The sequence below is a fragment of the Parus major genome, chromosome 2 (genome assembly GCF_001522545.3).
Source record: "Parus major isolate Abel chromosome 2, Parus_major1.1, whole genome shotgun sequence".
NCBI classification, from domain to species: Eukaryota; Metazoa; Chordata; class Aves; order Passeriformes; family Paridae; genus Parus; species Parus major.
In genome coordinates, this window is record NC_031769.1 from 136,674,664 (window position 1) to 136,700,982 (window position 26,319).

The following is a 26,319-nucleotide window of genomic DNA, read 5'->3' on the forward strand; positions in this document are numbered from 1 at the left end:
AATACTTTTTCACTGTTATGATATCAATTAATTACTGCATAGTTTCCATTATACAGAATCTTATGACATCCATTACATTTGTAAAAAATTACTTATTATCAACAAATATAAGGACATTTACTTTTAAAGAAACAGCAAAGTTTCTTAAATAATGAAAATGTATTAATTTTTAAAATATAAATTAATAAAATGTAATCTTCAATATTGAGCTGCAGTGAGATTACTGGTGTTTCAGTCTTCTTGGGAGTAAAGTCTAATTAACTTGCACTAAAAGTAGTCAATTCAATTTAAAAAATAAAAATAAAAATAAAATCTCTTCCTTCAGGGCTGAATCATTAAATGCTAAAAACTCCATTTCCAGCCCACTGTGAAGGGAAACAGTAAATAGGTGTTTCAAATAGGTCAGATGGATTATTTTCTGTAAAGACAATAACACTGCATGTAAGAGCTATGTTTTCTTGGGCATTATTATTTTACAAACTGTTTTGTAGAAGAGGCAAACAAAACAAATGTATCTTTCAATGAAACACCAAGCTTTTAAAAGAAGTCTCTTCATATTTCTGGGGTTTTCTGCATATTCTAAAAGTAATTGTGTAAAGCAACTGGGAGACCCTTCTACTTAGCAGGATGCCAATTTAAAAGAAGGAAACAACATGTTCTTTTGCCAGATTCCAAATCAACTTGATGTCCATGCCAGGAACAAAGAACCACCATGCTCTGAGATAACAATTTAATAAAATTTGTGGCATCCGAAGTAGCAATCTTTACCTCAGCATGATATTCACAGGAATCATATTTAATAAAATGGCCCCAATAAAAGTTAATCAAAAGTGTTTAAATGTATTGGCAATAAAACAAATTTTATGGCAGCAGTGTCAGTTCTCTTCTGTGTGACAAATGAACTGAGCACTGAAAATGGGTGATGCATCAGTACCATTTCAACAACGAAAAACGCGTGCAAGTCTGGCAGGAGAGAAACTCCATGCAGAAAGTGCACAGAAATGAGGAGAACACACAGAACACCACAGATTTTGTACTACACAGAAGAGAAAAACAACCAAAGGGGTTTGCCTTTCTTCAGGACGATCCTGATTTTACCTAGGCTACAGCAACAGGTACTCCATTAATGTCTGCTCTTTAATTACTTGCCAAATGCAGAACAAGTACCAAACACTAGAAAAGCCAAGGTTGTAAAGTTTGCAGGTATTCTTACAGGAGACGAATTCTGCTCCACTCTCCACCGTGCCAGTTTGAACACTTACCAGTATGAACCTCTGAAATTTGTAACATATGAACTGTGACTCAAATTAACTTTCTTGGGAGTTGGATGATGAATTAGACTGAGTTGGTTAATGTTACATGTATACACACATTACAGCAGTTTCAAAGAAACATTTTCCACAGCAGAGGGGATGGAACTAGGTGATCTTTAAGGTCCTTTTCAATCTATTCTGTAATTCTACAATTTTTGAAAACAGCATTAGAAGCTGGACTTGGCTTAAAACCTCTCAACTTGTCATTTGAACTTAAAACTGTTAAATTCTTTTCACAGGCAACAAGCAACAGGACAAGAGGAAATGGCCTCAAGCTGTGTCACAGAAGGTTCAGGTTCGACATCAGGAAGAATTTGTTCACTGAAAGGGTAGTCAGGCATTGGAATAGGCTTATCAGGAAAGTGGCAGTCACCATCCCTGGAAGCGTTCAAGGATTGCCTGGATGTGGGACTACAGGCCATGGTGTTCAGTAAAAGGCTGGACTCAATATCTTAGAGGTCTTCTCCAACCTTAATGATTCTAAGTTTTCTGCCTGGAAACAATCCTTTACCCTTCTCATCATAGCAATCGACTTGTGCCACATAAAAAGTTTCTAAGATTGTCTTCTGTAACAAAGACAAGCTTTGTACATCTGTTTCAAAATATTTATCTTTAAGAAACTAGTTAAATTATGTTCAGTCTTATTTTAAGGAAGAAATACTGTATGGCCTTCCTAAATTCAACAGAATGACTAAATGTGATGCAGATCAGAAAAAAAAGACAAACAGCAGGTTTGAGGTAAAAAAAGTAAGTAAAAAAAAATTTCATCTATCTTGCATACTTCATCTTATGATTTTGCCTTGCAGCATGAGATGCACTGTGGCCTATTAAGAAGTAGGAAAAAAAAACACCAACTTCATCTTGTGAGTCAAAGAGCTGAAATTAAAGATTAAAACCAATTACCAGTTCTGTCAAGTCCACAGTACCTTAGGAGAAAATCCTATTTTTTCTTTTTTATTCTTTTTCTTCTATAAAACTGAGGTCAAAATATGTATCCTGCTTACTGAGCACATGACTATTACCATCTTTTTCTCACTACCTTTGACTGTCCAGTGTCTTAAAACCAAAAGGAAGTCGCTACTAATAATTGATACACAAAATATGGAAATCGTGTTTCATTATGTGGGGAGGTATGTATACAGTGTACATTTTGCATCCTTGCACACTTCAAATCAGAATATGCAGTCATAGTGCAAAAAAAAATTCTGAAGTACTTCTCTACCTTAAGAATTACTACTTTGAGTCACCTGTCTGAAGATAGCTTTTCACATATACTACTACAAAGGATGCAGCCTGTAGCACTGTTTCCCCTAAAAAACAAATTTTGATTTCATATACCTCTTTAACCAATTACCTGAGGTGTCCTTTCCCAGGACATACTTAACTTCTACATACTTCTGTTTTCCTAACCAGTATGGACAAGCAGGAATTTTACAGAAACATGGTTAAAACAATAAAAAAATAGCTCAGGCTATTTTATTCATAACATGAATAAAAAAAGACCAATAAGAAAAAACTAACTGGAAGTTTATTTTGCGTAATAGAATGGTGTGTCCATACACTGAAAGAGAAATACAATTTTATTTAATGCTCATAAATTCTAACAGAGACAAAGCCGTGCCTTCATGGGAGCATTGTTACTTTTTAGTTTGCCCAGAATTGCCCAACCACCACCAGCAAAATACATACATATTTAGCTTCAAGCACGGCAACTCAGGCACTACAGGATTACTGGTTTATGATTTCTCAAAGTGACAAGAACAAAAGGGAACATATGAAGAATGTATTTTGACACCTGCATTTTGAGAAGAGTGGGAAGGAAGTCAAGACTTCAACTATTTCCATGGTAAAACTCTGCTCTTCAGCATTTAAAAGAGACAGACAATTTGCAGTGCTTATAACTCATTTAAAAGAACTTCATCTGTTTTTCCAACAGCTGCCACCTGTAAGACCACAGTTCAAAGGACCACAGGGAAAAAAAGCACAGGAAAGGAACTCACACACCTGAAGAGCTGGAGGAACAAAAGAAGCAAGAATCAGTTTTTGCCTTTTGTATAGGGAAATTAAGTGTTGTGATGCTAGACATTCCAAAATTAGCATGAGATGAACTTCAAACATTTCTGCCACAACTACCCAGACATCCCAAGGAAGTTACTTCAATTCTTCTATGCATCAGCTTCTTTAACTGTAAACTAGTGATAGTTTTTACCTCACAGAGAGGTTATGAGGCAATTAACTGATCATAAAGCACACCAAGATCGTCAAATGAAAGGTGCTATGCAAGTGCAGGGTATTAATCTCACACTCCAGGTACAAATCATTCTCTTATCCCACCTTCTACCTAGTGTTGGCAGCTTTACAACCATTAAAACTCTCTGCTACATATGCTGGCTCGGTTCCCTGCAGCAGACATCTTAGACACAGTGCACTTTTGTGGTTCAGCTACCTACACTTTCCTACATAAAACAGGGCATTTGGTTCAAGACATCTGCAGCTTCAGGTACACTGCCCAAACACACAGCCTGCATGCTGGATACAGACTGTGTTTTTGGCTGCAGTACTACAAGATCCATGAAACTCCTGTCAGCTGCATGTAACATATGTTGCTAGATACCATCTAATGAGCATATAAGCTGAAACGTAGAAGCAGCAAAAGGACCACCAGCCACCCTTATAAATTTAAGTTTTAATTGCATTTTTAGAAACATGCATTGGTTCTATTACCAGTTAGAATGCTTACACTTCATTCATCATAATGTCATTTAAATAATATATTAGATGGAGAGTTCCTTCTAAATTAATAAAACCATTTTAAGTTTGGAACAGGCAGTAACATAAACACTGTAAAAATTCACACTCAAGATCACCAGTGATACAGATATAGCAGAGGTAGCAAAAAGGACAGTGCAGCAAGGAGACAGTGCTTTTATCAGCCTGGTCTGCAAGTCAGAAGATCAAGTAGAAAAAGGTTTCACAAGCAGGAAGTGCAGAGGAAAAAGAGCAGCAGTGCAAGCAAGGGCAGATCTGTTCTATGTTAACAGGACAAGCTAGGGGAAGGAAAGAAAAAGATCAAGGCAGGAGACAGGAGAACTATAAATCAAATATAACCCTCATGCCATAATATGGGCAGGGAATGGGACAGACTTTAAAAAGAGGCGACAGTACAAATTGATTTACCACTGAGTGATATTACATATAAAAATATGGAATGAGACGCCAAACACTTTAGAAAGCTAAAGAAAATACAGCATTTGCAAGTTTCCAGATAGAACAGAAGAGCAGTTTTGGAGTCTGCATGTGTGGATGACATGATGACAACAAAGCCATTTCAAAGATAGCCTGGGACACTACGAAGGAAATGCAAAACAAACTATAATGATGATCAAAGTTACACAGCACTGGCTAAATCCACTTTAGTGTTGCATCCACTGTAGCTGCAAGTTATGATTTACTAGTATAAACAAAATCTTTTTTTTTTTCCCTTCCACAGCTCAGAAGTGCTTTGCAGTTCCTCAAGGCTGAAAACAACATCCCTTTCCATTCTTTTCTTTCAAGTCTCTTTTGAGTAATTTTCACTTTGCACAGAGCCAATAGCAATAGCATTTTACAGATGTACAGTGCACTATACACCTCTCTTCTATACAGAGACAAAAAGAAGTACACATATACCTTTACACAAGTTCTGACAAGAGGAAAGCATTCTGGGGAGAAAAATATCAACAGGACTTCTACACAGTTAATAATTTTTACATTAATATACTACTGATGTGTTTAAAAACTCCTTATCAAGTATGTTCTTTGCTATATTAATGTATATGTTCATGCTATATTAATTCTCTACCTACATAACAAAAAGCAGGGGGACCAGGTCTTAAATTGTAAGAGTTCGAGTGTATATATAGACAAAACATATTTAGCATTAGTAAATAAATTTAGTGAGACTTCTAGTTAGTCATCCATGTCGACAATTCTTTTATTGCTTTTAGCCACAACTTGATAAAATGAGAATGGTGACCAGAAGGTATATTATTTTACCACTTGATAGAATATGCTGAGTTGGGAGGGACCAACAAGGATCATCCAGTCCAACTCCTGACCATGCACAGCACATCATCAAGAGCCCCACCATGGGCCTCATCAGAGTATCATCCAAACACTTCTCAAACTCTGTCAGTGCTGTCACCACTTCTCTGGGGAGTCTGTTCTGGTGCCCACACACCCTCTAGATGAACAATTTTTTTCCTGATATCCAACCTAAGCCTCCCCTGACACAACATCAGGCTGTTCCTTCGGGTCCTATTATTGGTCACCAAAGAAAAGAGATCAAGATCTGGCCCTCCTCTTCCCCTCATGAGGAACTTGTGGCCTGCAATGAAGTCTCTCTTCCGTTTCCTCCAAGCTAAGTGATCTCATCTGCTCCTCATATGGCTCCCCCTCAAAGCCCTTCAATACTTTCTTCACCCTCGTTTGGGAACTATTTCTCTAATAGTTTAGTATCTTTATCATATTTTGTCACCCAGAAGTACATGCAAGACTTGAGGCGAGGCCACCCCAGTGCAGAGCAGAGCAGGACAATCCCCTCTCTTGCCCAGCTGGTGATGCTCGATGTCCCTCTGGACATTTTTGCCCTCCTGGCTGCCAGGGCACTGCTGGCTCGTGGTCATCCTTCCATCGACCTGGACGCCCAAGTCCCTTTCCATGGCACTGCTCTCCAGCCTCTCATTCCCCAGTCTTCCTGTACGTTCATGGATGTCCCATGCCAGGTGAAGAATCCCTTACTGAACTTCATATTGTTTGGGATTGCTCACTCCTCTGATTTCTCCAGGTCTCTCTGCAGGACCTCCCTGCCTTCAAGGGAGTCAACAGCTCCTCCCAGTTTTGTACCATGGGCAAACTTGCTCAGTGTCCCTTGCAGTCCTGTGTCCAAGTCATGTATGAAGATGCTGAACAGCACAGAGCCCAAGATGATGCCCTGCAGAACCCCACAAGTGACAGGTTGCCAGTCTGATGTCGCTTCATCACCTATAACCCTTTGTGCCTGGCCCATCAGCCAGTTGCTCACCCATCCCATGATGTGTTTATCCAGCTGTGTGCTGGACATTTTGAACAGAAGGATCCTCTGAGAGACAGGAAACCAGAAGCTTTACTGGAATCCAAAAAGATTACATCATCTGGCTTCCCTTAATCCACTAGGTGGGTTACCTTGCGAAAGGAAATCAGGTTTGATATCAGGACTTTCCTTTCATGAAGCCATGCTGGATGTGACCTATGATTAGGTCTTTCGGGTGTTTTTCAATACCTTTCAGAATAACATTTTCCTTAATTTTGCCAGGCACTGAAATGGCACCGAGAGGCCTGTAGCTTCTGGGCTCCTCCTTGAAAACTGGGATAATGTTAGCCACCTTTCCAGTTAGCTGGGATGTCTCTGGATTCCCAAGACAGCTCAAAAATCAAGAGAGGTTCAGCAATGACATCAGCCAGGTCCTTGGGAATCTTTGGATGAATCTCACCAGGCCCTACAGATTTGTAGGGATACAGCTGGAGCAAAGCCTGCAGTTTCGGGGTCAACTAAGAGTTGATCATTCCCTCAGTCATGATCCTCCAGCCCAGGGCACCCTTTGGAGCCTCCTCAGTGTTGAAGACACAAGCAAAGAATACATTAAACAGCTCTGCCGTGTGTCTGTCCCTGTTTGTGAGGTGACCATCCTCACCCTGTAACAGGACAATTTTATTTCTACACTGCCTTTTGCCACTAACAGATTTTAAAAACTCTTCTAATTGTGCCCCACAGCTCTGCCCAGCTTCAACTCTAACTGAGCTTTGGCCACACAAATTCTCTCCTTACAGAAGCAAGCAGCATCTTTGCATTCTTCTGATGTGCTTCCAGTGGGTATGCACCTTCCTTTTTTACCTTATTTCCAAGAGAAGATGCCTTCTGTCTCCCCTGGCTGATTTCCAACATTTGAGAATTGCCTGCTCCTGTGCCCTTAGGAGGTGATGTTTAAAATGTGACCAGCAGTGATAGACCCCAGCACCTGCAAATACATTTTCCCAGGGGACTCACTAATTCCCTGAGCAGCCTGAAGTCTGTTCTCCTCATGTCCAGAGCTGGGGTTTTGTTGGCACTTTTCCTCCTGTCAACAGAGATTTTAAACTTTATCACTTTGTGGTCAAATGTGGCCAAGACAGCCACCAATCTCCACTTTGCTCATGAGATCCACTCTGTTGACAAGCAGCAAATCAAGGAGGGAGTCTCTCAGTCACTCCCTTATGGCCTCTTCCATAAAGCTGTCATCCAGGTTTTTTAGGAATCTTCTGGCACAGGCTGTACCAGCTGTGTGATGCTCTCAGTTAATTTCTGGCAAGTTAAAGCCCTCCATAAGGACAGAGGCAGTTGACTTGGAAGTGTCCCTTAGTCCCCCAAAGAAAAAATTAATCATCATCATCACCCTGGTTGAGAGTCCTATAGCAGACTCCTGCAATGACATCTACATTATCTGTTTGCCCCTTGATTCTCACAGGGACTCTCAACTGTGCCATTGCCAACTGTGAGCTCCACACATTTGAACCTTTCTATTATGTACTATGGCAACCCCTAGCCTCTCCTGTCCTGCCTGTCATTCCTGAAGAGCCTGTAACCATCCAACAGAGCACTCCAGACACAGGACTTATCCCATCAGGTTTCACTTATACCAGTAATGTCAAATTTCTGGGACTGGGACAAAGCCTGAAACTCTTCTTCTTTGTTCTTCACGTTGTATATATTAGCGTAGAAACATTTAGGGTGTAGCCATAGACAACACTTGGTACAGCAGATTCAGGGATCCCCCCCTTCCTCAAGTTTCGGCACACAGTCCAATCATTCATTGCTGGCAAGCCCCATTTGTTCCTTTCTCCCTTCCAAGCCAGCTTAAAGTTCTAACAATGAGCCTTGTTAGCTCCTGTGCTAGAGCTCTTTTTCCCCTTTGAGATAGATGCATCCTGTCAGGTGTTGGACTGGGTGTCAAGTAGATCATCCTACAGCCAAAAATCCCAACATTTTCGCACTGACACCAACCTCAGAGTCACACATAGACCTGATGGATCTCCCTATTCCTATCAATATTATTCCTTGTTACTAGAAGAATCAAGGAAATCACTACCCGTGCTGCTGATCCTTCTACCAATCGCCCCAGGGTCCTGAAGTCTTTCAATTGCCCTCAGACTTCTCTATTATTTCGTCACACCAGCTTGAATAACCAAGTGGAAAGTAATCACAGGGCTTTATTAGACTGGAAAGTTTTCCAGTAATGTCCCTTACCCAAGCCCCTGGGAGACAGCAGACTTCCTTGTGAGTAGTGTCAGCTCAGCACATTGGGCCCTTTGCTCTCCATAGAAGGGAGTCTCCTATTGCAACTACCCCACTTCTGTTAACAGAGGAGGTCGTGATACAGGATGGAGGTGGTGTTGCTTTAGGAGGCCCACTCTCCTGGAAAGACCTTTGCTCACCTCATCCGTTGTCTGGCTTTGTAGTTCCAAAGCCTCACACCTTTGCAGAAGGTGCCAGTCCTACTTGTCAAATTCCAAGGAGGAACCTTCCTCCTGCTATGTGCAGTGACCTGTTTCCAGTCTGCATTGTGAACAGACCCTTGACTAACAGTCCTTTAACTAATTACCCTGCAGGGTTCTGAATCCACCTGCTTTTCCTCTACAATGAAGGTTTAAGACTCCCGAGAGTCTTGAGACTATAGTGTCTCTGAAAAGAACCGGTCAATCTCTTGCTCCTTTGCTGAAATACCATGTAGCCTTCACTTCCTCTTGTAGCTCCTTCACCGGGTGGTGATACAGCTCTTAAACCACAGCACACCTTCTGCGAAAGAACTGTTGGTCCCAGCCTTGGGGAGAGGTATCAGGCGCTCCCAGCAACCTGTGACCTGGAGAGCTGCAGTAACAGCAACTGTTAGCTGTAATTCAAAAACACAGGGATAGGTCTTTACCTGAGCCAAGGATCTCCAATACCATAATAAAACCAAAAAAGTCTGCTTGAGCTGAAGGTCCAGAACATTAGTAACACCTTTTCTAAAAATCACCTATCAAAAAATGCACTCTTAGAAGTGATAACCACTATTTTTATCCAAATTTACAATAAACAAATAATTTTATCAATATATATGTGTTTCCACACCTAAAACATACATATTTGGCTGAAAGAAGTATGGTGGAAGTAACTTAATGAGTTAATGGGGATTGGGAATGCACATTAATATTTTTGATACTTGAATATAAAATCTGACCACTAACATTTGCTTCTTTTTGCCAATACCTTTTTAACATTAAGTAGAGTGCCACATTTGAGACCCGATCCAGACAGAAATAAATTCATCAATGAGAGAGAGCCAAAAGTCTCTTAAACACACAGGCTAGGTCCAGGTAACCCCAGGCAGTGACCATCTGTCCCCATTTATATAGCACTTCCCAGTTCACACCTGTACAAGCAAGGGCTTGGCTACAGATCTGGCTGGAGCTGCTGCTGGCGTAAGGCGCGCGAGCAGGACCCCAGCCCGGAGCAGCATCAGGTACACACAGCTGGGCACAGAGGAGTGACAGCACTTCAGTCCACCGAGCCAGGCCAGCACCTCCTGTGGACACTTCATCTTTGAAAGTGAGTAAAAACATAGTGACACAATGATGAGAACTTCTGAAGCAAGGAAAAACATGTGAATGCATGTGCATGGCCTGAAAATACAGACCTACTGCCACTTCAACTGCGATTGTAGCACTTCCTTGAATGCAAAAAAGAAAAATCAGTGACCAAAGTCATTAAAAAATTTATCTTAATTATTAAGTATTATTTGTTCTGAAAGAGAAAATGCAGACTAATGAAACAGTTACCTGCACATATTTAAAGGATTTTAATATTAACACTATAATTGCTAAAAAATATCAAGAAAAAAACAGATTTTCCAATATATATGGAAGCTTTAACTTTTGCATGCAATTTGGAAACAGAAAAAAAAAAAACAACACCAATATCAGACATTTAAAAATAGGGAGGATTTCCTCTATTTACCCCAAATTTTCCCTATTTCCTATTAAAATTACCTGTTCTTATTTTATAAAGTAGTAGATCTTAAAAGACATTTGGGCATTAGACATTCACATCAACTACTTTCCTTTAAGTTAGAAAGGAAAAAATCACAACACATAAGACTGAGTAAAATGCCAAATAATTAAAAGTAAAATATTATTTCTTCTTTATACTACTCTGACATACTTGAACTACAACAGTTGAGATGTCTTCATGCAAATTTTGGGTTTCCATTTCATAACTGTGCATATTTCCAATGAAATCAAACCACCTTCACATCAGCCCCTGTACAAATGAAGACTTCCACATATAGGAGGAGAGTGTATGGAAAATATTACTAAACTAGTTGATCAAATTACAGTAGTTGAAATGCATCAGTTTCAGTAATTTAAAAGTCTCTTTCAAATTCTGGATAAATAGGATATCAAAATCATAGGGACAGAGCTAAAAGTCATCTGATAGCCGTTTCCTCCCATTATACACTGTTTGCAGCAAACATCTGGCTAATGTATCCTTCACGACCTCCCCGAACTTCCACACAACCTGCCCTACTATACCACTACTCTTACGGTGTTTCTCCTTATGATTCACCCTTAATTTAAGTTAAACCCGCTGCTGCTTCTTACAAACATCTGGAACACAGGAAAAAAACTTGGGCAAAACCACTTTCCTTTGCAGAGGTTAAATCAAATGGCCCTTCACCCTCTCAACACTGAAGAAACCAAAAGCACACAACAGAAACAATCCTAATTAAGAACTACCATCACCATTACTATAAAACACTAGCTGTTACGTACTAGCTGTAACACTGAAAAAGGGGGGAAGGCAGGGGAGAAGGAATTTTCAGCAGCAGATAACTCAGCAAGAAAAGCAGTGTTGTCTGAAGCTCAATAATATGCTCAAGTATCCGTGACCAAACCAATACCAACATACTACCAGATGAGCAGCTCTCCTACCTCTGACAATCAGCAAAGCCTCAAAGAGCTATAACCTATGCGACCTGTATATAGTGATGGCTTTATTTATTATCTGCAGAACTCTATCAAAATTTTATCAATAGAAAAAATAAAAACAGATCTTTCCCCTATTCAAGTTATTAAATTGGATCAGATTTTATTAATTTATTAGCAAGAGTGAGCAGGATCAGAGGCTGGACCCAAGTGCTCCTTCTTTTGTGTTAAATTGCCATTTAAATGCAAGAAGAAAAAGCAAAGGGAAATCTTAAGGAGCATGTCTGCATTGTAAGAAGGGCTGTGGTAGGAACCCTAGGCTGGACCTGGAGGCAGTAGAAGTGCATTGTAGAGCTGTGCACTAGGCCTACAGCCATGCCTCCTTGCGACACCAGCTCCGGAGGGACACCACTGCACCACACCAGCACACACATGGCCTTACTGACATCTGCCCTGATCCCCCATCCAAGATGACAGCACCCCATTCCATGCAAACTCCTCTGTCTGCTGCCAGCAAGCCTCAGTTATTACCACTCTCCCCATGGCATGATGTGTCCCACATCTGCTGAAAGTCATCTACTGCCCTTTCACATTACAGATCTTGTTAAACAGGTGCTTTTGTTCCCAGGTTGAACTAGCATCTCTCCCATACCAGCTCCCCATGTGAGTACTGTCTTGATTTTTGCAATTCTTCTTTGTGTTGTGTCAGATTAAAATCTAAATCACAGTGATGACAAGGAACATTGATGTTGTAAACAGACACCTCTTTAAAAAAAGTTGTGATCAAAGCATCGAGTAGCCCAATAAAACCCAGGTGGTTCTAGCTTATCATATGCTGTACTCATTATTTCAAGTGTCCCATTTACTAGATTTCCAGGTGTCAACAAAAGGTTTGTGCCAGGTCTTTCATTACTGGATCTGTTTATATATCTGGTGCCTTTTGATAAGAAGGTCTAATATTAAAAAAAAAAAAAAAAAAAATATTAAAAAAAAAAAAAAAAAGTTAAAAAAATACCCATTTTAAAAACAGGCATTTTGCCACAGTTGGCAAAACCACATAAACCAGTCTGTCTTTGTATTATTCTCCATCTACACAAAGCTTAGCTAATTACAGAGGAATACCAAATGACTCATGTTTGCCATAGTTTTCTGTGGGCCAATATATTTACCCAAAAAAGTCCAAAAAGTTTTTACATTTTTTGTTAACTTTAAGAGACTTAATCTGCAAGTTTCATATAAAAACAGTCAAAATTTTTAATTACTTATGGATGTTGTTACCTTTAAAATTACTATAAGCTCTGACAGCAAGCAAGCAAAGAGAAAAAAAGCTGCTTTGACATTTATTCTTCATTTAACTTTGGGCTTTATGTGTCTGAATATATCAATTAATTTTTCACTTGAAACATCATTACAAGAAATATGCCTTGGAATATTTGGTCAGGTATCATACAATGGAGCACTGTGAATAGCAGGAACCCTTTTTTCCAATGTCATTTAAAAAAGTAAAACCAAGAGCTCAAATTTCTACATTTGAGGATAGAGGGATGTTTTGTTTTTAATTCTACACTATTCCATCAAAGTAAAATTTTACAAGGCGCTTCCTCATCCCTCACCATGTTATTCATCATTTAAAGGAGTATCTTGCTTCCCCTCCAAGCACATTATTTTCTGACCCACTATTTTAATTTATTTTTGTACAAAAGAGACAAAATTTTTGCATGGAAATTGGGTTTAGAGGTCTAGCATTTCTAAAATGCCATGGCATTTAACCTTCCAAACCCCCACTTGCCTTTCGCTTACAACTGAAATTTCAGTTTCCAAATTAGTCAGGTAGAGATGCCAACAATATTCTACTGAAAGCCATTAAGAACTGGACACCTAAACTCCTGTGCTGTTTCTAAAATGTTTGAGCAAGTATGTGTTTGTATAATGTTCAGGACACCCAGAGCCAGCTGACGCCTCTGGGCATGAGCACAGTAAAGCATAAATCAGGTCACGCTTCCTAGTTTGAGAGCTACACAGCTTTCAGGGTGGAAGCACTAACCTCATTCCAATTTACATCTAAACATTTCTTACTCCCACTCCTTATTCCATCTCCTCAGCATTCCTCATATCTTCGACACTTGGTGCCTATTGGAAACCATCACTGCCTCCACGTCTAGTAAACTGACCAATCCCAAACCCATCCTCAACTGTCCTTTCCTCTACACTTCCATCAGTAACACACCACCAAATTAATTTGACACTGAACTAATCGAAAAAGAAAGCACGTGGCAGAATGAAACTATACATTAAAAAACATATGTATATATATATGTATACATATATATGTTTGCAGGCAGACATTTCAATTAACATTTTTTGAGTTTGCAATTATTTATTCTGAGGAGAACTGTCATATTTGGTGTAGTTCCTGAACAGCTGGTGTTGCACCCTTGTCTCTCTTATACATGATGGGAGGTATGTAACTACATATGACAGCAACATATCAAGTCTAGACAAATCATTCTCCGTAGAACTGAAATAACAAAAGCGAAAATTCTGCCCTTGTATCTTTTACTCCTTGTAGGACTGAGGACAATGTTTCTCAGCTACACGAACCACTAGGCTCAGGGGACGAAGACCTTCAGAATTTCCTGAGTAACAAAGACCTCCATTTTTACAAATGCCTGCTGTTCCATTATATGAGAAAGGCTTTTGAGCCTCAGTGTGTACCAGGAGTGGCACCCAGTGTCCAAACTGCATCCTTACAACAGCGTCTTCAGTTCCCTTCTCAGTCTTCCCTTGTTCCTTCCTCCCAGGCTGCAGTTACAGAAAATCAGCAGCTCTCTGCTTAAACTGTACATATACCCTAAGTAGTTTACTTACACTTTTTGCCAAACTGTTTAAATCAACTGTGCATAGATGAATGAAATTTTCAACTATTCAATGTGGAGAACAACTATTAAGTTTAATAAAATACTTCAATTAAGCCATACAAATTTAAACTCCGAATGAAATCAACATTTGCGTAGACTATGGGCTTTCAACTACACTTAACAACTGACTTCACAGTCCCAGGCTGATTTATTCTCGATCATTGTCACTGCTTTAATAGTCCAAACCAGTCTTCCTAAACATGTTTTGATAGAACAGAAGTAAAAATCACTAAAAGAATTGGGAAAAAAACCCAAAACAAAACAACAGAGCAACAACAAACAATTTTCATGTTTTGCAGCTATGCGGGATTTTAAAGATCATCTACTGTGCTTGGCTAAAACAACTGAGTAAAAATGTGAGTAACAAATGTACAAAATAAAATTGTTTCGTTCTTCCCAAAACTGATCAAAGGGCTAACTTAGAAACATGATTCAACACCTGGAGTAAGTTATAAAGAAAGCTTCCCCCAAATTGCTTCAAAAGTTACGATTTCTAGCTTTGTTTTCTTTCACTATCACAGAGTGGCAGAAAACAGATCAAGATAAAACAATTATAACAGTTATCCTAAAGCATTAAACAGCTATTATTCTATCTGTAAATAAGCGCACAGCATGGAGCAATGGAGCAATACAAATTGGTAAAAAGGAAAAGAAGAAAGAATAGGAAAAAAAAAAAAAAAAGAGCGAAGAAGATAGGGAAAGGGAAAAAAAAAAGTATTTCCATTTACATATGAAAATCAATACCCCTTTCATGTGGTCACAGTTTTCCTGTTTCACTAATACCAAAACTTAACCCCCACCATAACATCTCTCCCCTCAAACAATGAAGCACAGCACTATCTGCCTCACATGTGCAAGCTACAAGAACATTACATGCACCTCCTCAGGACTCAAATGCCTTGCAGCTAAGTGAAATTCTGAGTTCATTAAAACCTAAAAGATTAGATCTCAGCTCTGCTGCAAATATCTCTAAAGAAGCTTTTGTTCCTCAACCAAAGACAAAAACTGGTACAATTTAATAGTTTATTGAGAACTTCAAAATACCGATGTTCAGTGTCTGTAGTTCCTCCCTTACCCTTCCGATTTCTCTGCTGCATAACAGAACACTATAAAATCTGCAATTCACACCACGTGGATCAGGTTTTTATAAATAAATATATAGATATACACACACACAGATACTGAGTAACATGTTAAAATCCTTGAATTACTTCCCTGGTAAGATTTATTTTGTTTCAACGAGACTTCAACTTGCAAAAACACGCACACATTGCACAGCAAATATATCTCTTGTTAGGTGCCTAATATGGCCAAGGAAACCATTTTGATTATTCTGTGCCCGCTTATGCATTGTCCTACAAAACAATAAGATAGAACAGCAAGAAACTAGCAATTAAGAGGGTCTAAATGCACATCGGGAATCACTAAAATCCACGCTACCCTAGTCAGGAACAATATGACTGATGAATAGGCTATATTATATTAGGATTGTTAGCAAGTGTTAAAAAATTATCCTTAGCAGATGTCCCTTATGACCTAAATATATCACACAAAGAACATGCCTGTCTTGTTTTCTAAAAAAGTTTTAAGAAATCTCTCCAATTTTATTACTGACTAGAGCTTCATAAGTCTGCATGTTGGCTATAAATATGTAGAGAGGAATTATCACACTAAACTTACAAAAACATATAAATATTTTACTGTAAACAACTTATTTTCATGTCTATTTTTCTATTGCATGAATTTATGCTGTACTGAAGCACGTAATCCAGTAAAAGAAATCAAACTGTATTCAGCACAGTCAAACAAAAGACAAGCTGCATACTACAGCAACTTAACCATAAACCCACCATAAACCAAAACAGAGTAAACTTCTTCAGTTAGATGGGTGAGAGCCTTATCTGCAATAAATACATTTTGTGGATGCAGTCAACACAGAATTGTATAAATTTAAGCTACTATACACTATTACATGTGCAACTATGTACACCCTGTTCATCTTCACTACAGCTTTAAAGAAGTATTTACTTTCTTAAATTTTGCTGATATTAAGATTCTATATATATATATATACCTTTAAACTACAGAGAGAAGCAAGATTTGCTCAGTTTGAGCTTTCTCAGTTTCTCCATATATTTTTCACCGCACCACTGGATCTCACAATACATATTAATCATAAACAACTAATGCTAAAATAAAGATACAAATGTAAACTCTACTAAGGATTTTTCTCTTTTGTATCAAAGACTAGTATTTTTCTCGAACATCTTTAAAGTTCTGTAATTTTTATGAAAAAAAAAATATTTTATCTCTTTAGCTCCACTGCTGCAATGGGTTTCCCGCCAGTAAAATGGATTTAGAATCTGTTCCTCATGTATTTAATTCCAAATTCAGACCTGAACCTTGAGCCAGCTTCTTGTCTCTGCCTTTCTATCAATAAAATAAATGTGAACAAAAGAGGTGCTACTTAGGTTTCATATGTACCATACCTTGAGTATGGAATATTTTCTAAGAGAATAATGCTACCTAATTTTTCCACATTATGCAGTTGATAAATCCATAAAACATTATTGAACAAAAAATAAGAATGAAAATTATTTTTCATAATTTGCTGCTACTATTCATTTCAATCAGTTTCTATTACCTTTCACACAGATGTATTGATTTGAACTGTTTTTCAATAGAACTATAGGTATTTCCTTAATTTTAGCTCTCAGAAAAAAAAAAAAATAGGGGATTTGTTCATTTTGCTGCACTTTCCTTCAGCTCCCTCAAGTTTATTACAGCATTCTTTGGGAAAGGAAATGGCTAAATACTTGCATTAGCAAAAAAGGAAAAGAGGGGGAATGGAAAGAGGTAATAAGAAGGTGTTAAAAGAACTCTCTTCCTCTTGGTCCAATCCCACTGGGAAAAGAACAGATGAGCAGAGTCCAAGTGTATGGCAAAGGCTGAGGGGAACCACAAGGTCCACAAATAACTGGTCCCTTAAGAAAGGACATGCTACAGACTGAAGCAAGACATGCAAAAATCAGAGAGTGTGATCCAGGCAGCCCAAGTGAAAACAGCCACTGCACCACATTGTCCAGGACCGAGGAATAATAATCAAGGATGACGAAGTTGAAAGATTTTAGCAGAACTGACAGTGCTGTCTTCACAAGGTTTGGGCTTCCTTCTGGATGAAGCTTTAGTTCCTCCAAACACAGAGGTTGACACAAGAGCAGATATTAAGTATGTGTACAGATATATATATATAAACACACACGCACTTTCATTATTTAATTGGTTCTCTGCTTCTGTGGTCTTTTATGTCTTTAGTCAAAGTTGAGCTGATTATATTAGCACCAAAAAAATTAAACTCAGAATGGCTCATTTGTAATGTTTTACCAAAACTGAAGGTAAAAAACCTGGGCTTTCATATTGCTGACCATATAAAAATGGATGAGTTTGTGCAAGCCTTGCAAAATTATATGAAAAAATCCATATAACAAACTAAATTATTGTATATCATGATTTTAAATAAAGAATATAGCTAAGATAGAACACAAGCTATGAAGTAAAAACTCCTGGCTTCAAGATGAAATCCTCCATATAATGAAATGTTTAAATGCATAGCTGAGTTGGATACAATCTCCCAGCTCATTCTAATGCTGCTAAAAAATGGCTATATACATCTAACTACCTAGCTCTTAAAACAGACGCTTCTCTAACTTCATTTCAGGCTAAGTAAGTGAATACTCTTAAACACAATTTTCAGTAAAGTACAGCATGGAAGTTTATTAAGTATTATAATAATATTCCTGCAATTGCAAATTGTGGAAAAAAAAATCCAACAACCTATGATAGATTTTTAGGCTAGGCTTTCCTGTTTAAAATTGCTCAAGGAAAAATGGCATTAAATATGTTTTCTTAAAAAAAAAAAAAAAAAAAAAGACTAACAGCTAGTAGAACATCTTGCATTTTAAATCAAATTACACTAACTTCTTTTGCAGCAAAATTTCAATGGAACCTGATTTAAATAAAACTTTAATATGCATGGTACTTTAAAGAGCAAAATTATTTCTCTTTTTTGATACAAAATTAGATGTTGAACAGAAGGATTAACCTACTGCTTTAAAGCATTGCCCCTACAGTAAAAATCAACTTGAAAATCCAGAAATGCAGTAAACAAAGCATTTCAGGCAGTTTGTCCGATACTGTAAGAAAAGAAATAGCTGATACGCAATTTTTAAATCTGCACAGTCCAGTAGTATAAATCCCCTTAAATGAGCCAAGGAGTTCCATCACAAGTGCTGCCTCCTCTTTCTTAGTTACGCGTGGTAGAACTGGGAAGCAAAGAAGCAAGCCCGCAGCAGAAGCAAGCTCCTGTCCTGCTTTTAGGATACACACATGATAGTCTGAATCAAATTCTCCCCATCTACACTGAGCCTTAGAGCACGCAGCACATTTTGGCTGATTTAAGAACCGAAAAAACACGGAGTCAGGACAGTCAATGCAGTTTGTAACATATTTTCTGAATTCATTTAGTGTAAAAGATTACATGCACCGTATCAGATGAAGGTACCGTGTACCCCTGGCTGCCGCAGGCCCCGGGGCTCCCGGCCGGGAGCGCAGCGCGGGCCGGGGCCGTGCGCTGGCCACGGGCGCCCCCTGACGGCAGCTGCGCCCAGCGCCGCGGCCACGGCGGGGACACAAGAGGGGACATCCGGGGGACACACAGGAGGGACACACAGGAGGGACACACGCGGGCACGGGGGACACATGGGGGACACACGCGGGCACGGGGGACACACGCGGGCACGGGGGGGCGGACCAAAGGAGCGGGCACGGGGTGGCGGGGGACGACAGCCGGACAATTCACTTGCCTCGGGCAAGACAATTAATAGCACTGTTTCTTAGCACTTGTGATAACAAATCCATCCTTTGGCATACACTGCCGCATCTGACAGACACCCAAGGCATCCACACAGCCCGCACCCGGCAAAGCAGCCTTTCTTACACATTAAAGACAAAAACCTCCAGTCATTACAGGTAAGTCTGTACAGTATGAAAACCTAGGCAAAACATTCAGCAGCCTGCACGCCTGCTACTCCACTGAACCATCACAATTACACAAACCACGCCAATATCAGCTTCCTTTCAGGAAACAAATCAAGGGCTTGCACTATGGACAGGTAGAGTACAAAATAATTCAGGTGTGATTAGCAGTTTTATTAAAGAACCTTGTGAATATGTCTTATTAGATGACAATTAAGCACATAACAACATCTTTGTGCATCAGTATATTGCAATATCAGTTCTGGCAATCCACAAAACAAGTATCGAAGATAAGATGAGATTATTCTGAGTGCTTAACAACTGACCATCCATTCTCTGTCAGAATCATCTGAATTCCTTAAATAAATTAAATCTTATTGAGCCCGTGGACTATTTCACACATTCATTCACCCAATAAAAACGAAAAAAAAAAAAATCAAAAAAAAATTTTAAATTCTATATAGTTTCTTACATAAGAGAACAAGGTGTAACTTCATAAATGCATGGACAAACCTGACAGGCTTTCACCAGCACTCAGTTGTTTTTGAAAAGTCAACATATATACAGCACGGCTTTCTTCCTAAATTACAACTGGCCTTACAAAAAACACAGATGAGGAATTCAGATGAACGGACTACAACTGGAACCAGAACCAAGGCTGTGATTCAGGAGCTTTTGGGTCATTCTCTTCCTGTACTTACTGAAATAATACTCAAATTTCATATAACCTGATTTCTTTATTTCATAAACATTCCATTTTCTTACAGTAAAAGACAACAGACATGAGCTACAGCTGTAATACCTGAAGAGAATAAACCTATACAAACAAACAAACAAAAACAAAAAAAGAAGCAAAAATTGCATCTACCTATTCAGAACATAGTTACAGTCACTGCATGTTCAAGGTCTGTCATGCAACAATACAAGAGAAATACAAGATGATAAATACAATGATAAAACCTTTGATTTAAAATGGGAATAAAACAAGAAAAACTGACAAAATCTAGGCTGGACAGAAGCCTTTACAGAAAGGAGATGAACCAACACTGCTTGAGGGCTGTGATTTAATGACACCAGGACTTCTATACCAATTGCTAGCAAAAGAAATCAACCCTCAGAGAGTCCATTTGGACCCTATTGCAACAAGGCTTATGAAAGGTCTAGAAAATATGTCTTAAGGGAACAGCTGATAGACCTGTGTTTGCTCAGTCTTGAGCAGAGAAGGCTCAGGAGAGACCTCATCATGCTCTACAACCATCTGAAAGAGGGGTGTAGTGCAGGGGAGGCCAGTCTATGCTGCCGTGTCTGCAGTGAGAGGACCAGGGAAACAGCCTTAAACTGAGACAGGGGAGATGCAGATTAGGTGTTAGAAATTTTTTTTTTCCAGTGTTAGGGCTGTCAGGCGCTAGAATACATTGCCCAGGGAGGTGGCAGAGTCACCAGCCCTGGAGGTGTTTAAGAGGTATCTAGATCTGGTCCTGAGTGATGTGTTTCAGGTGTTACAGTGGTAGTACTGGGCAATGGTTGGACTTGATGATCTTGTAATTTTCTTTCAGCCTTGATGATTCTGTCATTCTGCCTGAAGCCCTCTGCTTCTGCAAGGACCACAAGTCACAGGTGAGCGAATGGGCAGCACTGCAGGTAAGGCTCAGCAGCTCAAACTGCTGCTGCCCCTGGCCAAATAAAACCCTGAATAACCACTATTTATGAGCTATGATACCTGTCCACATGCAGCTGCACCTATTTGAGGCTAAAAAATAGTGTGTTTGTGGAAATGTTGCACTTTGTTATTTCTAGTTGTTACTGAATGACTACAAAACTAAATTCAACCTAAGGCACAGAAAACCAAAGGTAATAGAATGTTTAATCACTTAGCTGACTTCTAACCTGGAAACCAAAATGAATCTCTCGACTAACAAAGTAAAAATCATGTTGGAGGATAGGGAGAGAAGGCATCAGCTTTCCTGCTGAAGCATTTCAGAGGGAATCTAATAAAAGAAGAAAAAGTTACAACCATATAGAACTTATTTTGATGTATAATTATTTAACTGTCTCAAAGTTCCGACTGGCATGTTTACCACAGGACTTTATTTATTATCTTAGCTTTGTAACTAAGTTACTAAAATACATCAGACTGAAATAAATCTGTTTCAAAATAATGTCTCACAACATACTGAATGACAAGAGGTATACTTCATTTTTAACTGTTGGATTTCTAAGAAGGAAATATAAATTTCCTTTAAATGGGGAAAAAAAGTTACTCAGTGTAAAGGACCAAAGATAAAATCAATAAAGTGCAAAGGATTAAACTTAACATGTTGCTTAGAAATAAGATTTATAGACATGAAAAATACATTTATTCATCAGGAAGAACATATAGTAAGATAAATTTTTAATAAACCTTAGCTGAAAGACAGCAAAACTATGCTCAGACAATGGCTTGGAAGTACCCTAAAGTGAAAGCGCTTCACAGAAAACTACCCTCAGTAAGACAAGCTGGAACACTGCATCATTTCACAGAAGCCAAAAATCCTTACAGCACAAAATCTGATTTTCTCTAAACAAGACCTGAATCTGTGGGGTGGAGGACATGGGGAAGGGGAGGCAGGTGGCACAGAAATAAGGGCTGTATGTGTATATCACTGAAAGTATCTTCATGAAATTAAACATCAATGCTTTGAAAAGTTAAGTCAATGCCTATGAGGATTTAAGTGCACCAGCAATAAGGAAACAATTATGTGAAAAGCAAATGCCTAACCAAAAGCCTGAAGTGCAGCCCTAAAATATTGAACATTCACATTGAAGCATCTTTTGCAGGCAACTCAACAACAATTCTGCAATTTTCCTCCATTAGGTCACACATCATCAACTAAACTTCACCTACAGATTTCTAACAGAGCTGGGTTGAACCCTCTCACCCCCACTAAAAATCTCATGCTACAGCAGGCTAACCTAAGTGTTTAAGACTTAACTGACAAGAAATCTTACCCAAAAAATCGCACTTTGCAAAAAGAATCACAGGAAGACAGCATTGCAGGAGAAACTTTCTGAGATGAAAAACACCTGTGGAATCATACGTGGTGGACAGCCCACCCAGATTTGCAATAAGAATTACTTGAAGCTAAAAAAAACCTCTCATATTTTCTGTAGTTTCATAAATAGTCCAATTCAAGCTGTATTAAAAAATGTTCTTGCACTAAAAGAACAAATTCAGATAGGTTTTTTAAAAAAAATAATTTTTAAGGAATTCTGTAAGTGCAGATAGTCAAAATTTGGTATTATCTTAGGCATTAGCAGCAAGAAACAAAATGGCACCATAACAAAAGCGTAACTACGCATACCTGAAGAAATAGTTGTTGTAAGCAAGTTTAAATACATGTTTATCAAACTGATTCTTAAATGTCATGCATACCTATTTCAAGTTCAATTTAAGGATATTTTCATAGCACTCTCAAAAATGTGTTTTATATTAGATCTGCACAGCTTAAAAGAGGAAAACATTCACGTAAATGTGTCTCGCCAATTACCCAACAGTTTATTTGTTCAAATATCACCCACTTGTACAAAAGCTCAAATTCTCTTAACAACAATCACCTCAAGACCACTAAGGCCTCCATAAGGAAGAAGACGGTGCAACATCATGCTGACAAAAGAGCACAATGTTAAGTATTATTCTGTGTAATAGCAGCACTGAAGTGCCAAGACCCTTATATTTTCCCTCCATATCTATGGTCCTGTATTAGTGCAAATATATAAAGCCAGATAAGGTACTGAAGTAACACACAAATCTTAGGAGGAAGGAGGTGCCTTGTTTTCTTTGGTTTTTAGCAGCATGAATTTTAACATTCTGGCACATAACAAGAGATTTCTCTACTTGAATTATCTGCATATAGAAGAAAAAAGAATCTTTTGAAGATCTGGCAGGATGCTTGCATAGGGAAACACAGCTCCAGGGAAAACAAACAGTGGGCATTTATAAAACATTACTGTTTTTCACACTGGCAAAGCAGAAGACAACTCTGAGGAGTCTAGAAAGATCCAAAGGCTCAAGCTAGCAACCTCAACAGCCATTTTGTTTAGGTTTTCATCTTCCCTAAATTCTACCACATAGGTTAAAGAGCTCAACAGACCCACACTAAGGGAATGCCAAATGCACATGAGCACCTTGCATTTCCTAAATGGTTCAGTCTATTTAACTGTATTTCACTGAGAAGAATAATCCCTGAATCAACATCTCTGTGATCCAGGTAGTACAGGCTAGGGGAGATGGAAACCAACATGAAATTCTCCTGAAATGGCTTACAGGGTTCAGCATAGGCAAGCTCCCCTGATCTGGCTGTAGATTCCCCACCACTGCCAGAGGCAGCATCAGCCTCACTGCCACCAGCTCACTTCCCACTCTGGCTAGAGCTTGCTCTGCTTTCTCTGCTCACAGCATGGGAACAGAAAGTTGAAAAGTTAAGGGGGTCCAGGTGAGGGAAGCTTTCCCTTTGGGCCTTACTTAATGCCAGGATTATTGCCTACTTGCTAGAAAAGGGAAAGAGAAAGACTTGTACCAAAAATCACTTTCCTGGAATGAAGTTTCTCCCAAACATGAACAGTTGAGCCCTGCATACCAGATCACAGGCTTACAGCTCAGCACATGAGCTATCCTACAGTGAGCTGAATCCATCTCTGACACTGAGAAATTAATTTCAATACTTGCTCTCCTATCAGCTACATGGAAATAATTCAGCCATTTTCTACAGAAAAAAATGAAGCATGGGGTTCAATTAAGAATTTAGATTAGGTCAATCCTTTGAAGAGCTCCAGAAGAGAAGGAATCTTTAAAACATTTTTTAGGCTTTAGTAAAATATAGTTCTGACTCAAGCACTGTGTTATTGTAGGACAATTAAGATTCCTTTTTGTTTTGCACTCTTTTTTCTTTGAGCTAACTGTGAAATCCCACAAAGAAAGCAATAAACGGCTACAAAACCCTACCAAGTTGCAAAGAATTCTTAAAATTATCTATGCTATAAAAAGCAGGGTCCAGGATTCTTTTCTTGTTAGTTAAAATATTAATTTAATAATACCTAAACTCATTATAAGCAAGAAAAAGCAGTTTATACTTACAGATTAAGTGTTCTTACTCAAACTCAATTATCAAAACAGAATCAACTGCAACTACATTGACTATATTGCCTCTTCAGTTACTCTTGAAGTTAAACTGACTCTTTATGCCCTAATAAAGTTCTTCTACTAGTATCATTAAATACACACACTCATAATATCAAGATTAGAATTGTAAGCCTTTTAAGTTTGCTTTATAAATTTGATGTCATTCTGTGCCAAGCCAGTCATACTAACTTACAGTGTCGGTAACAAAATACTAGGAGCAGCAAAAAAAACTGAGACAAAAACCAATCATGCTACATTCTAACTCACTTGGAAAGCAAAATGATCACCCAGACTCCAAGTTAGCCAAAGCCTTTTAAACTTAAAAAGCTCTGCTCTCCCGGCTTTCAATGAGTACTTAACACATACAAGTAAATCCACAGAGAGGCAATCTATGTGCCAAGCTCCATTCAGATGTGTATGTATGCATACACAGCATATGTATGTATGCACACACATACACACAGCTATTTCCATAAAATGCTTTAAAGTGATTGTAATTACAGACAGAAAACTAATGTAACCTCCCATGTGGACAGTCTCATCCTAAAATAAGTGTCCATATAATACAGTATTCACCCATTCTAACCTCCCTTATACAGACAAGCTTTAAGTTGCATACTCAGGATGGCACTCCAATTGAACTGTTGATATCTCAAGCCACACTAAAACAATCTAAGTATATACAAGCTTCCACTCACTGTGAGGGAAAAAAGGCCTTTCTAGCCCATACAGATTTTCTTTTTAGCCTAAGTTTTACAAAACTGTAACTATTACCTTCATCGAAGTCTGCATCATCTTCTGTATGCTGAGGGAAAGGGAAGCAATTTGTGATTTCAAGTCTGTCATCCACCACAAGACCCAGCAGCACTCCTTGGACCACTTCATTCCCCTGTCCTTCTTCTTGGTAATGTTTGATGATCTTTAAAACAACCTAGAACACAAAACAATAAAATCATAACATGCAATGCATTACTTTTGTCCTCAAGCTATGTATCTGGAATTTTAAATTTGTTGGAAGGATTAGAGCTGCAAACCAAGTGAGCTATTGGCTTAAGCACCAGGAATTTTAATACTGGTAGAGGAACAGAAAGTCATCCTAATATTAAAGGGAAAAAAACAAGACCATTAAATGAACCATCAAAATGCAGTTCTAAACCAATCTTCTGAAACATCATTCTAAAATGAAATATTGATCATTTTTACTTTAGCTTGTTGCGTTAACTGTGAGCTTTTAACAGCATCTTGCAGGCCCAGTAAGCCCCCTCTTGAGGGAAACGGTGCACAAGAAACTAAGAAAACATCTTGAAAAACTATGCAGAAACTGGTAGGAATTTTAAAGGTGCAGATCACATCAAATTTCAACTGCATTTATCTTCCAAAGCACAGCTCACTGCTGTTTTACTTCAGATGATAGTTCAAGTTTTACTTCAGATGATAGTTTAAGTTGCATAATGTGAATGGTATGTCATAGGGTATTTAAGAAAAATCAATGATAAAAGAAAAAAATGCATAAATTGCTCATAATATTTTTAACAACATAATTCCCATTTCCTTCCTTAATTCTGAACTCTACAATAAATAATTCTCATGAGATGATACTGCAAATTGGAACAGTATGAACAAAACCCCTCAAAAATAGTCAGTTATTTGCTAGCAACACTTCATACTTAAATAACATTTTATACTCAACAACAATAACTACAATAAGGTAAGACACTAATCACAAACATTGACTTAAAAGAACTTACGCTTTGTCCAGTGTAAGAGAGGTTTATTTTACTAAACCCTAATCCATCCATTCAAAATTCAACAGAAAATGCCTGATGATTATGTTTTCATTAAAGCAATGCTATTTTAACATCTGCTGGCAAACAGACTA

General features: G+C 38.5%; 1 protein-coding gene across 1 annotated transcript in view; it reads right to left on the minus strand.

Moving 5' to 3' along the window:
• EIF3H (eukaryotic translation initiation factor 3 subunit H) overlaps positions 1-26,319 on the minus strand; it is an 85,634-nt gene that overhangs the window by 42,934 nt on the left and 16,381 nt on the right. Inside the window, exon 2 of the mRNA XM_015618294.3 lies at positions 25,215-25,371. Within this exon, the coding sequence (XP_015473780.1) occupies positions 25,215-25,371 (157 nt within the window). The remainder of the gene's footprint in view (positions 1-25,214; positions 25,372-26,319) is intronic.